This window comes from Anabrus simplex, chromosome 3 (genome assembly GCF_040414725.1).
Source record: "Anabrus simplex isolate iqAnaSimp1 chromosome 3, ASM4041472v1, whole genome shotgun sequence".
Taxonomy (NCBI): domain Eukaryota; kingdom Metazoa; phylum Arthropoda; class Insecta; order Orthoptera; family Tettigoniidae; genus Anabrus; species Anabrus simplex.
The window spans coordinates 463,612,347-463,626,833 of NC_090267.1; the positions used below are offsets into that span (position 1 = coordinate 463,612,347).

Sequence of the window (14,487 nt, forward strand, 5' to 3'; positions counted from 1 at the left end):
TCTTTTATTTTACTCCTTGGTTGCCATTCTTGTTCTTGTAAACATGGTTAAACACTCGTTTTGTCAATCTAAATTAAATTCTGTTCACCCATTTTCTCGTGGCTCAGCGTTGATATGGACTTAGCAACAAAAATTGAAATTCATGAATTTCTCAGTTATCATAGCCAGTATGGCAAAAATGTATAAGGCATACATGATTGGAAATGTCATTCTATATAACTTTATGTAGTATTTATGGATAGGGCCACTAATAACATAGATATTTGAGAATTAAATTTTAAGCCTTCCCCTAAACAACCATTTCATCCAGCTTGAATCAAATTATTTTAGCTTTGATCATAATGCCTCATTCCCTGACTTTACATACCGATTTTCATTGAATTCTCTTCAGCCATTTTCTCGTGATGCCCATACATGCATACAATACAGACAGACAGACATGACAGAAAATTAAAAAGCTAATTTCCTTGTTGCTGTGGACACAACCGATACAAAAATACCATTCTTTTAAAATTTTGAGCAATGTACAGACAAAACTCTTTATATAAATAGATGATGAACTGTTTAGAGGTGATACAAATCCCAAGTTCACAGGTTCAATCTGACTGAGATTTTTCAAGTACTTTGACGTTACGCAAAGTTACGCATCTGAATACTTCAAATTACATTATATACTTGACCAATGTTAATAACTATGTCTGTATTTTGAAGCTGAAACCATATAAAATAATACCGATATACAATTTTCTCTCTTTTCAGGGGGATCACTTGCTGAAAGTGGTAAGACATCCAGGATGTATCAAGGAAAGAAGACATTCTGGATGAAGTCCTACATCCATCTGTTTGCCATAAACTGACATTTCAATACTCAACCCCATCCTTTATTCCGTGAGACGCTGTATGATTCGAAAGAATAAGTTTGAGTGTTCCAGCATTACGAAAATGGGGATGTTGCTAAACGTTATCACTACAAGAGAAACACAAAATATAACAACTCGTACAACATTTTACAAACACCAGAGGCAACTCCAAAAGTTATTCCTTGTATTATTTGTTTGGTAAAGTAGGGGCCATCAGAACAAATGAAAAATATCAAGGAATAAATGTATTTCTGCTTTTTATATTTTTCATTAAGCTAACAGTTATGTGCCAAACTTTTTAAAAAACTACAATTGTAGGATCTATTCCATCCACAAACACATGTTCATTTTGCTGAAGTCATTAACCGAAGACTGGTTTTGATTCCAAAAATGTACTGCTGAAGGTTATGTGAAATTCAAATACCTGCACCTGAATTACGTGCTTAAAAAAGTTTTGCATATAACGATTTCACGTGATATAAGTCATGGTACCTCAAACATGTTTTCAGTACTGTAGGCCAGTGTTTTAGATGTAGTGTGACAGTAAACCCACATCAGGTTCAATATTTGTTCGATAGAAGGAGTTTGTTGTATCGGTCACTTTAACAACATCCTTGTGAACGCGCCTGGTTTAGAACCGGAAATGATTAAGAATTATACAAAGCAATCTCCATGGAGATCATAATTCTCATTTCTGATGAAATAATAATAATAATAATAATAATAATAATAATAATAATAATAATAATAATAATAATAATAATAATAATAATAATAATAATAATAATAATAATAATAATAATAATAATAATTTATTAATAACAACTTCATGTTGCTTCATTTATTATCATCTATAATTTATTATTATTATTATTATTATTATTATTATTATTATTATTATTATTATTATTATTATTATTATTATTATTATTATTATTATTATTATTATTATTATTATTATTATTATTATTATTATTATTATTATTATTATTATTATTATTATTGTTATTATTATTATTATTATTATTATTATTTCATCCAAAATGAGAATTATGATCTCCATGGAGATTGCTTTGTATAATTCTTAATCATTTCCAGTTCTGAACTAGGCGCAAAGCACTCGCAAGGGACGTTACAGTTGCTTGTTTTCTGGTGTTCAATCAATGTTGATGAACATGTGTGTACTCTCTCTTGCCAAGGACATTTCCTATGATAATGAGCTTCCCCAGGCTCTCCTCTCCTCATGTGCCACGTAGCCAAAAAACTGGAGAATCCTTTATTTACATATTACTGACAGCCTGGTTTAAGCTCCTCCAGAATTGTTTGTACGGGATGCCGTCCAAGATATACGGAACGTTCATCTCCTACATCACATGTCAGAGCAATTGAGTCTCTTGAAATCTTCAGCATGAAGAGTCCACGTATCTGACCAGTACTGTAAAACCTTGTTGATTCGAAGTTGTTGAGACGCAAAAATCGACTTAGAATTACGTGATTTTGAATTAACCGCCAACACGTAATTCAGAAATGACAACTCTTCCCGCCTCACAAAATATTCTAAGACCCGTTACTGCATGCAGTTAACCTTGATTCACAGTTTAAACCTTTCAAATGCCATGGAAAAAATCTATTTCCAAAATGTACCCAACAAGGTGCATATACAGTATTCAAATAATGCACTTGGATAACTCAGTGGTAAACATAACCTCATGCAACGAAAGAAAAAAAGCATGAATAAAAGACGAGGAGAAATCTATGCTGTCTCCCCTGTGCAAATGCTTTATTTTTTGGATTACGGTACTGTTTGCATTTTTTTTAGATGCCTTGTACTTGTGCAGAAAGTGCCCGACGCCCTCGAAACTTCATGACTTATCAAACTTCCCTATGACAAGGGGAGGAAGTCTCATGCTTCCGTCTGCATTGCAACACAGTACAACGACCCCCACCCTTGTATAATTTCCCAGATGGCACTTCTCTCCTTTAATACCTTAAGTCCGTTCATGCTCGGCATTAAAAAAACAATGCAGTTTCATCGGCATTGACAATATTGTTCGGTGTGTACGAATTGATTATATGAGCCATGCTTTTTCGCCAAATGTTGGCATTGCCTGTGTTCGCAGATTTTGCTTCTCTGCACACTACCTGCTATGTGATATTGTGGCATTCCTTAAAACACTGAATACAAAGGAATTATGATTTCACTCAAACTTAAAAAATATGAAGCATACTGTAGACACACCGAAGTGAGTGAAGATGCAGAAAACTAGCCCTCCACGTTCCGGAAGACACGTTCTATCATGATGCGGATACATTTTGATTCTAAATTACTCTGTAACATACTATGTTTTAAATTGTAAAGACAGTTTTGAATTAAAAGTCTGAATTTCGGTAATGGGACCACCATCGTTCTTCGAATTATGAATTATCTGTATTTCGAATTAAACAATTTAAATAACATGCAAACCCGTACCTCATGTTTCCGGGAAAGAGAACTTCTTCAAATTAGCCGGGATTTTGAATTAACCGATGGGCCGATGACCTTCGATATTAGGCCCCTTTAAACAACAAGCATCATCATCAGCAAGAATTAACCGATTTTGAATTATCGAGGTTCTACTGTATATGAATACTGAGAACACTATGGATCTAATTGACTTTGTGTCTTATTTTTTAGTGATAGAGTGATCATTCCATTCTTCTTCTTCTTCTTCTTCTTCTTCTTCTGCTTCTCCTCCTCCTCCTCCTCCGTGTAGTGCCTTCTCCATTACTGGAAGTCTGCACAGTGTTCAGCTGTCCTCATCAGTCTACTCGAATCTAGTTTTGTCCAGTCCTACAAGTTCCTCAGTCAAGAGTGTTTCCTTCGACTGCGACCTCTACATCCATCAATTTTAACCCATTCAATAAATGGCCACACTGTTGACTGTGGAACCAGATTTAATTTGTCCATCCATAATTTGAGTGTACCTGTAACATGCATAAAATAAAAACTAATACAGATAATTCACTCAAATTTTACATTCATGCCATTGAAAGTTATGACTTACCCGTTCTTCATTCCTTGAGTGACTGCTGGCTGTGGCACAAATGTTTCATCTGAAATCATTTCAAAAAGAGCGGATCCGTATACTCTAAAAACATCACAATTTTGGATGGTGGGTGGACTATACAAGTATTTCTGAAACACTGCTGTATCCATGAAATGAATGTATATCAGGAATATTGTCTTTTTCTCCAATTTTCAATTACTACAGTTCTTTTGTGTCACTGGCTGTGCACATTTGGAAGAACCTGGCGTGGCACTTTCGCTCTCACTTTCTTTAATGCTCTGCTCACTTCACTAACTTTCAGCATTGCTAACGCTATCCTCGAACTCGGATTCATTTTCCAAACGTCATTATTGGCATAATTGCCATCTAAAACAATGTTTACAAGCAATTTCAATCTCTCACCGCCATTACCACAAACCGTTCTAACACATAATGACTACTGAATTCCGATGAAAATAAACTGTTGTTCAATAATCCCAGTGTCACACAGAAATACAGACAGCATTGGTTACCAACAACACATGCCTCTAGTTCCTTACAGTGTGTATTGTTAGAAATTATAGTGCAAAGGGAAGGTAATATATGAAGGTAAGCGAGGCACTGCATTGTTGTGAGCTGAGTTCATCATTTGATTCATGCGCCACAACACTACACATGACCATAGCTCATCATATGATGCAAATGGGTTAACCTTCCATAAATGGGATAAATTTTGTCATGTTGTTCTTAGTTAATTTATTTTATAAGGTAGTTCAGAAAGTTATTGCTGTGCATTATCGTTGTTGATAAAGAAGAATATGTTGAATAGTCAATGTCAGAGTTCGAAACATGATTTAAGTTGACATTTAATTATTTACTACGTGGTACAAGTTCACCGGTACAAGTTAAACATCTCCGATGATGACCACTATGTGAAAATTAATGCCTGCCCCCTTGAGGTCATGTTCCTATTTAGTGGCAGGTTCCTTTCACACCAACCGAAGGTAAATATTCCACACTGAGCGAGTTAGCTGCGCGGTTCAAGTCACATGCATTTGGAAAATGGTGGGCTTGAATCCCACCACTGATAGCCCTGAAAATGGTTTTCCATGCTTTTCCATTTTCACACCACGCAAATGGTCCATCTCAGTCCTTACCCAGTCCTATCCCATTATCGTCATAAGACTGGTTGCATCGGTGCCTATAAAAGCAAGAGCAGGAAATATATATATATATTTTTTTTTTTTTTTTTGCTAGGGGCTTTACGCCACACCGACACAGGTAGGTCTTATGGCGACGATGGGATAGGAAAGGCCTAGGAGTTGGAAGGAAGCGGCCGTGGCCTTAATTAAGGTACAGCCCCAGCATTTGCCTGGTGTGAAAATGGGAAACCACGGAAAACCATTTTCAGGGCTGCCGATAGTGGAATTCGAACCTACTATCTCCCGGATGCAAGCTCACAGCCGCGCGCCTCTACGCGCACGGCCAACTCGCCCGGTGCAGGAAAGATAAAGGAAGAGAGACAATAAGATTCACGTTCTGCAAACAATAAGGGAGTTAAATACTATTTGGAACATGTCACGGACTGAAGAAAGTCACACCACTCTCTTACCACATAGATTACAATTTTTGAGTTGTATAAAAATCGTAATGTATGTGCTGGTGATCTTAAATATATTAAAGTTGGAAACTGTTTAAGGGTACTTTTCTGGCATACAGTGTGTAAAAAAAAAAAAAAGTGGGCAAAACTTCAGGTGTGGATTTCTCATACGTGGGGACGAAATAGAGCTTGTCTCAACATGGGTGCGGACATGCTTGTTTTCCATGTTATGGGTTATAAGTGCCAGAGAGTATGTTTGTTTGTTTGTTTGTAGGAGTGGAATCCATCTGCCGGCTTTAATATTATTAAGCCTACATCTTTCAACCTACAAACGGTATTACAAATTATAAAAGCATGTAACACATTTGCCACTATCTTTTTCCAGCAAACAAAAGTGCACACTGGTCCTACTCACAAGCCTTAACAATGCAGCAACGAAGCAGTTCCTTACCCATATTTACGAGGGCTATTTTTTTTTCAAGGTCCGATTGGTCACGAAATGAAACAGCAGTACAAATTTGACACTTTTCTATTAGTAACACTTACTGATACATCACAGCTATTTTTCAACATAGTCGCCTCGCAGATTGAGACATTTGTTGTAGCGTGGTACCAACTTGTCAATGCCCTCTTGATAGAACGTCGCCGCCTGCGCCTGTAACCATCTTTGTACGCCGGTCTGCAGCGCCTCGTAGGTGTCAAAACGCTGTCCTCCTAGCCAGCGTTTCATGTGAGCAAAGAGGTGAAAATCTGATGGAGCCAGGTCCGGACTGTATGCTGGGTGATCGAAAACGTCCCACTGGAAACGCTGCAGGAGGTTCGTGGTGGCAGCTGCAGTGTGCGGCCGAGCATTGTCATGGAGGAGGACAATGCCTGATGACAACATCCCTCTCCGCTTATTCTGAACTGCCCGTCGTAGACATTGAATAGTCGCACAGTATGCGGCTGCAGTGATGGTGGAACCACATTCCATGAATTCCACCAACAGAACTCCTTTCCGGTCCCAGAACACAGTAGCCATACACTTTCTGTTGGAGAATGTTCGCTTGAATTTCTTTGGCTTACTCGGGGAGTGCGAATGCATCCACTGTTTGGATTGCTCTTTTGTTTCTTCCATTTCAAAATGAACCCATGTCTCATCCCCTATGACAATTTTGTTCAAAAAATCCAGTCCTTCATCATGGTAGCGCTGGAGAAACGCTAAAGCAGCGCCCATTCGCTGTGTTTTGTGACAGTCAGACAGCATCTTCGGAACCCATCTCGCACAAAGTTTGCGGTACTGAAGTGTCTCACTCACAATTGTGTAGAGAGCTGACCTGGAAATTTCAGGAAACGAAGCACTCAACACAGAAATTGTGAACCGACGATTGTCTCGAATTGCCTGATCCACACGCTGAACAAGATCATCGGTTGACACACGCTTCCTTCCCTGGCCGCCTGCATCATGGATGTCTGTACGCCCCGCTGTAAAGTTCCTGCACCATTGTCGCACTTTGCTGTCGCTCATGCACGTTTCACCATACACACGACTTATTCAGCGATGAATTTCGGCTGCATTGCACCCCTCGGCCTGAAGAAATCGAATTACACCGCGCACTTCACACACTTGGCGGGCGAAGCGATCGTTGTAGCCATGTTTACGAGCGTGCTGCACGTTCACTACTGACGGGACTGAGGTGAGGCGCATAACGGTCATTTCAGAGACGTTGCGCAACACATCTGCGCAGCAGTTCATCATATATTCGCGGGCGTTTGACTGTCGCGACCGATCGGACCTTGAAAAAAAAAATTACCGGTAGCCCTCGTATATAACCCCTTAGTCTTCTTTACATATGAGGAATCCATAATGGAAATTCTGTCCACTATTTTCATTTACACCGTGTATAGGTGACTCACATACAATATATATTCATTTAAAAAAGCAAAATTGTACACCATGAAGGAGCTGTCATAGGGTCATGTAAGTGGGTTCATGCACAGGACATGGTACAGTAGTATAAAGAAAACATTAAAATATTGTAGCACACCAAGAATTTATTGCAGGGTAACAAAGACTTACAGAATGCATTTAGTGCAGTGTTGGATCAATCTTAACACGGAACCAGGTGGCGACACAGTCGGCCATGGAGGCATGTAGTCGTCTGATGTTCTTCTGAGGAAGATACTGTCATATCTGACACAACTGACCTTCAAATCTGCCGCAGTTGCCGCTGGGCGAATTTGCCATCCAATTAGGTCCCAAACATACTCAATGGATGAGAGGTCTGGAGACCTTGTTGACTAAGGAAGCATGTTGACATCAAAAAGACAGGCCAGATATATCCGTGTTGTGTAAAGCTGGGCATTGTTATCCTGCTGGAAAATGAGCTTCATCAAGATTCACCTGGGAAGGAAAGCATGCACAGTTGCGGAATTTCCTCGGTGTATCACCGAGTCTTGGGGATCTTTCAATCACGAACAGTGAGGAGAGGGATTCATAGGAAATGGCACCCCACATCTTGACGCATCTTGTTGTGCTGGTGTGGAGCACTCTGATAGCCAGGACATCCCCAGTCTCTAATTCGGCAGTCATCTGTCTAGACTCTATTTCAGAAATTTTTGGAAAAGAATTCTGATCTTCAGAACACAACTATCTTTAATATGCTATTCTTGCTTCCAAAAAAATGACAACTGCAATGAAATCAATGTTAAAGTTATAAGTCTTATACTGCTACCTAGAATAATGGAGCCATACATTTGTGTAGACAATTTAGTAACAGAAAAAAACGCTTTTAATTTCCACTATAATTTTTAAATAGTTTGGATTTAAGAGATTTGAACAGCATACCCTCACATTAAATATCAATAGTATTGTGATTTTCTTAAGAAATATGTTTCTAGACTCCTTTTGAAAGGGCTTTGATTAATTGTAGGACAACTGGGTGCAACAACTGGCTAGACCTGAAATCATTAACTGGTGAAATGATAGGGCAATCTAACACCTCTCTTTCATTCAAAAGACAATTTCTTATTCACCATGCATTCTGTGTAATGATTAACAAAGCATAAGAGCAAACTTTAGATAAGTATTGCTATCTCTACCACATAAGTCAGACCCGTGGTGTAGGGGTAGCATGCCTTCCTCTTACCCAGAGGCCCCGGGTTCAACTCCCGGCCGGGTCAGGGATTTTAAACTGGATCTGAGGGCTGGTTGGAGATCTACTCAGCCTACGTGATTAGAAATGAGGAGCTGTCTGACCATAAGATAGCCGCCCCAGTCTAGAAAGCCAAGAATAATGGCCGAGAGGATTCATCGTGCTGACCACACGGCACCTCATAATATGCAGGCCTTTGGACTGAGCAGCGGTTGCTTGGAAGGCCAAGACCCTTCAAGGACTGTAGTGCCATGGGTTTAGTTAGTTAGTATTGATTGCCAGCGCACCTAGCAGGACGGCCTTGAAACAGAGAGTAGTAGTACACGTATGCAATATTTTTCAATTGTACGGACCCACAAATAACTTCTGATGAAATTCATTGCTTCATCGCCATACTTTTCATTTTTGGACCCAATACGTTGCCCTCCAAGCGTTTTTATTGGGACACATAGGATGATATAAAGACAGTAGAAGACTGTCATTCACTATCTCTGTGCCTAACACTTAAGTATTCAGGGTGGGCTTTTATCTGCTCTGAAAATATTCATTACTCTAGTTACTCTATGGTGAAATGAAATGGCATATGGCTTTTAGTGCCGGGAGTATCCGAGGACAAGTTCAGCTCGCCAGATGAAGCTCTTTTGATTTTGACACCCGCAGGCGACCTGTGCGTCATGATGAGGATGACGACGACACATACACCTAGCCCCCGTGCGAGTGAAATTAACCAATTATGGTTAGAATTCCTGAGCATGCTGGGAATCGAACCCGGGAACCCTGTGACCAAAGGCCGGCACGCTAACCATTTAGCCATGGAGTCGGACACTCTATGGTATGTAACTGCATCTGAACTTCTTTCATTCTTCGTTTCCGTATTTTTTATTTTATTCTATTGTTCCAGTGGGTGTTTTGGTTTGACAGGCAACAAACTATACACATGTATCTCCTTTGTTCAATAATTCTTTTTTTTTTTTTTTAAGCTGTGATGTGAATAAAAACTGATATTCCATATTCTGACAATAAATAATACTAAGATTTTTCAACATTGTTATTGTATGACAAGCAAAAAAAAAAAAACTTTGTAACCTAAATTTGACTTCCAAAACTCATTGTTATAAAATAGGTAATGCAAGAGCCTAGCATTGCCATATGGCAACATCAAATATCTTATGAACTAGTGTTCCCAAAATTCTGAAACTTGTTTCGTTAGTTTATTTTGGTCTCGAACGTGCGGTAAAACACAATAAATAAATTAATCTCAGAAAAAAGAAATCAGGCGCTAATGGGTTAAGTATTTCCAGTGCTTAATACTACAGTTTACAGTACTATAGGTTGAGCTTGCTACTAGCTTAACATTACAATACCATCATATCGGGCGGGTTGGCCGTGTGGTCAGGTGCGCACAGCTGTGAGCTTGCTATCCAGTTTCAGAAGCCACAAATCTGGCATTCTCAGGATGTGGCCAAAATACTCTAGTCTTTTCTTGTGCATGGTATCAATAATGGGTTCTAATTTCTAATATACAACATTGTTAAGTACCATTCACCATTGCCCATCTTTTTGATAGCTTTTATTGATACAAGTTCTTCCAATTCGTCTTTTGATCTTCTGTAATCTGTCCATTTTGGATTGTTTGTTTAGATGGAATAATGTTTCTGTGGCATACGTGCTCAGCCAGTGCACAATAGTCCCAAATGCCAAAAACATGGCAAAAAGTCCGAAACAAGATTTCTTTTAAAAAATGTGCATATAAAAGGGATTTTGAGGTCGCTGAATTCAAATCTGACACTACATTTTGACAAAAATAAAATGGTGATTCAATATGGTGGATTTAAAACTAATATAAATCATACCGTATCAATAAAAATTGGTTTCTAGGGGTTGATGAGGTTGCTGAATCTGAATGTAATGTTATTTTTTTTTTTTAAATGACCTCGTGACTCACCATCTGCTGGGCAGCACAGGTTTCAGTTTGGTTTTTAAGGAATGCCCTTTCTGTTTTGAAGCTTCAATCTGGTAACATTTTATGAAGTTTAGATTAAGCTCCATTCTCAAAACCTGTAGGCACAACAGTGAGGAAATAATTAACAATGCCTGAATAATCTGTCTTGAATTCGTTGTGATGTTAATGTTGTAAGTACCAGTACTAGATAAGTTAGTTGGTTAGTTGTTGGAATAATGGAGTGTGTTTGCAAGGATCTACAAAGGGCAGAAGTATTCAGTCAGTAGTATGTAAACCGAGCTTGATAGCTGCAGTCACTTAAGTGCGGCCAGTATCCAGTATTCGGGAGATAGTAGGTTCAAACCCCACTGTCGGCAGCCCTGAAAATGGTTTTCTGTGGTTTCCCATTTTCACACCTTAATTAAGGCCACGGCCGCTTCCTTCCAACTCCTAGCCCCTTCCTATCCCATCATCGCCATAAGACCTATCTGTGTCGGTGCGACATAAAGCAACTAGCAAAAGCAGTATGTAAAGATTGTTGGTTACAAGGATAATGTCCAGGTAGAGAAGGTGATTAATACTAAAGAAGTATTAAAATTTACCTATGATAACAATGACATTTACAGTAAGATACAAAAGTTGAAAACTAGAAAAGCAGCTGGTTTCAGGGGATATATATATACTAAAGACAATGGGTTGGGATATAGTACCATATCTGAAGTACTTGTTTGATTATTGTTTGCATGAAGGAACTTTACCAAATGAATGAAGAGTTGGTATAGTAGCCCCTGTGTATAAAGGAAAGGGTAATAGACATAAAGCTGAAAATTACAGACCAGTCAGTTTGACATGCATTGCAAGTAAGCTTTGGGAAAGCATTCTTTCTGATTATATTAGACTAGTTTGATAGAAGGGTTTAGGAAAGGTTATTCCATTGAAGCTCAATTTGTAGGATTCCAGCAAGATATAGCAGATATCCTGGATTCAGGAGGTCAAATGGACCGTATCATGATTGACTTATCTAAGGCATTTGATAGGGTAGATCATGGGAAACTACTGGCAAAAATGAGTGCAATTGGACTAGACTGAATGGGTGGCTATATTTCTAGAAAAACAGAATTCAGAAAATTAGAGTAGGCAAATCTTTATCTGACCCTGCAATAATTAAGAGGGAACATTCTCAAGGCAGTACTATTGGACTTTTTGTTTTCTTATATATATCAGTGATATGAGTAAAGAAGTTGAATCAGAGATAAGGCATTTTGTAAATGATGTTATTCTGTACAGAGTAATAAATAAGTTACATGATTGTGAACAACTGCAAAATGACCTTGATAATGTTGTGAGATGGACAGAAGGCAACGGTATGATGATAAATGGGATTAAAAGTCAGGTTGTGAGTTTTACAAGTAGGTAAAGTCCTCTCAGTTTTAATTGCTGTGTTGATGGGGTGAAAGTTCCTTATGGGGACCACTGTAAGTACTTAGGTGTTAATATAAGGAAAGATCTTCATTGGGGTAATCACATTAGTATGATTGTAAATAAAGGCTACAGATCTCTGCACATGGTTATGAGGGTGTTTAGGGGTTGTAGTAAGAATGTAAAGGAGAGGGCATATAAGTCTCTAGCAAGACCCCAATTAGAGTATGGTTCAAGTGTATGAGACCCTTATCAGGATTACCTGATTCAAGAACTGGAAAGGATCCAAAGAAAAGCAGCTCGATTTGTTCTGGGTGATTTCCGTCAAAAGAGTAGTGTTACAAAAATGTTGCAAAATTTGGGCTGAGAAGACTTGGGAGAAAGGAGTAGAGCTTCTCGATTAATTGGTATGTTCCTAGCTGTCAGTGGAGAGATGAGGTGGAATGACATCATTAGATGAATAACTTTGAGTGGTGTCTTTAAAAGTAGGAAAGATCACAATGCAAAGATAAAGCTGGAATTCAAGAGGACAAATTGGAGCAAATATTCATTTATAGGAAGAGGAGTTAGGGATTGGAATAACTTACCAACGAGGATGTTCAATAAATTTCCAATTTCTTTGCAATCATTTAAGAAAAGACTAGGAAAACTACAGATAGGAAATCTGCCACCTGGGCGACTGCCCTAAATGCAGATCAGTATTGATTGATTGATACTTTGTCCTGAACAGTGATGACAACTATTTTGTTACAGTATGCAGCCTTGTAACCAGGTCTGCTAGCAAATACTGTATACTATAGATAATATTTGCCACTTTGCGAGATATCGCAAGACATTGATTGCCAGCGTGGGTAACATGCCTGCCTCTTAACCGGAGGCCCCGGGTTTGATTCCCGGCCGGGTGAGGGATTTTTACCTGGATCTGAGGGCTGGTTCGAGGTCCACTCAGCCTACGTGATTAGAAATGCGAAGCTGTCTGACCGTGAGATATCCGCCCCAGTCTAGAAAGCCAAAAATAACGGCCGAGAGGATGTGTCGTGCTGACCACACGGCACCTCGTAATTTGCAGGCCTTTGGGCTGAGCAGCGTTTGCTTTGAAGGCCAAGACCCTTCAAGGACTGTAGTGCCATGGGGATAGTTAGTTAGTTAGTATTGATTGCCAGCGCACCCAGCGGGACGGTCTTGAAACAGAGTGTAGTAGTATAGGGTGACCAGATGTCCTGCTTTTCGCAGGATACTCCCTTTTTTTAAACACCCTATCCTGCGGTCCGCGAAGAGGCTCGAAAATTGTATAAATATCCTGCTTTTTGTAAAATATCTTGCGAAAATACTGCGAAATATTTTTGCATTATAAAGGGTTTCATTTCTTTTGCAGAACATGGTATATGTAATTATTATTTAAACGAATGAAAGGGGACGAAAAATAACGAATATTTAATTTAAGATGGCTACAGCTTCAAATATAAACACTCCTGTTTCGGTTAGCGTTGCGGTCGTTACTTTCACGACGGGAAGAGCAGTTTGGAGCAGTGTAGTTGTGTACTGAGGAGCTGCTGGCTGGTACTGGCGTTGTTAGTCCAGCCAAGTTAAACATGAAAAGGGGGCCGTGCTTGCAAAAGGTCGCGTCGTTCTGAATTCTGTATATATTGTTAGGACCTAAACCAATATTAAAAATCCAGATTTGCAATTTCCGAAGTGCTGTGCGAGCGGCGGTGTACCCAAAAAACCGTGAAATTTTCGGACTTTTTTCAGGTTTTGTTCAATATCTCAGTGAAGGAAGGGTCTGACCGGTACAGTCACTCCACACACTTTTAAGTAGACTAAATTTGCTACAATTTGAGACAAGAGTGAGCTCTATACAGCCATTGGTTCCCATGATAGAGTTCTTCGAAAATAGGCTATTTTTTCCAAAAGTTTATTTTCGAAATGGTCACTTATTTTGTGAAATATCTTCTAAAATACGCATCCCACGTCAACTATTATACGAAATGAAGTTATATTAAATTTAAATAGCTTTCATTTGAGACCAGAGTGGTACCTGTAGGTCCAGCGGTTCTCTCAAAAACGGCAGATAACCAAAAACAGTCATAAGTGGGTTTTGTGGGGGGAAATGAAAATAAACTCTTCTCGCGTCTTTTTATGGTTTTATTTTTTATTGGAACCTTCATTTGTATACTGTCCACAAGATGCTCCCTTTTGTCCACTCACCTGGACATTTGTTGTACGCTAAGTGCGCGAGCCTCTACCTTCAGGATATGATGGCTCTACAAGATCTGATGGATAAAAGTAATACGACATGTTCACAAAAGGATCATTCACCATTCGCCGATCTGAAAAGTTTTGGTCTGGGTTGTGGTCAGACCTAACAACTGAACAAAAGCTGATGCGATCCATGAAGACCTGCGGTGGGTTGACCCAAGGAAGTGGAATATCCGACAGTGTGCTGGCAAGGTGGACAACAGGAATGGTGTTTATGGTGAACAGATGTGAAGAACATGAAAGTTTT

The 14,487-nt window shown here is 39.1% G+C and overlaps 1 protein-coding gene across 1 annotated transcript in view; it reads left to right on the forward strand.

Moving 5' to 3' along the window:
- LOC136866862 (dihydropyrimidinase) overlaps nt 1-1,145 on the forward strand; it is a 120,324-nt gene extending 119,179 nt beyond the window's left edge. The window contains exon 12 of the mRNA XM_068226873.1: nt 760-1,145. Coding sequence (XP_068082974.1) covers nt 760-825 — 66 coding nt within the window. The 3' untranslated portion in view covers nt 826-1,145. The remainder of the gene's footprint in view (nt 1-759) is intronic.
- The last annotated feature ends 13,342 nt before the right edge of the window (nt 1,146-14,487 follow it).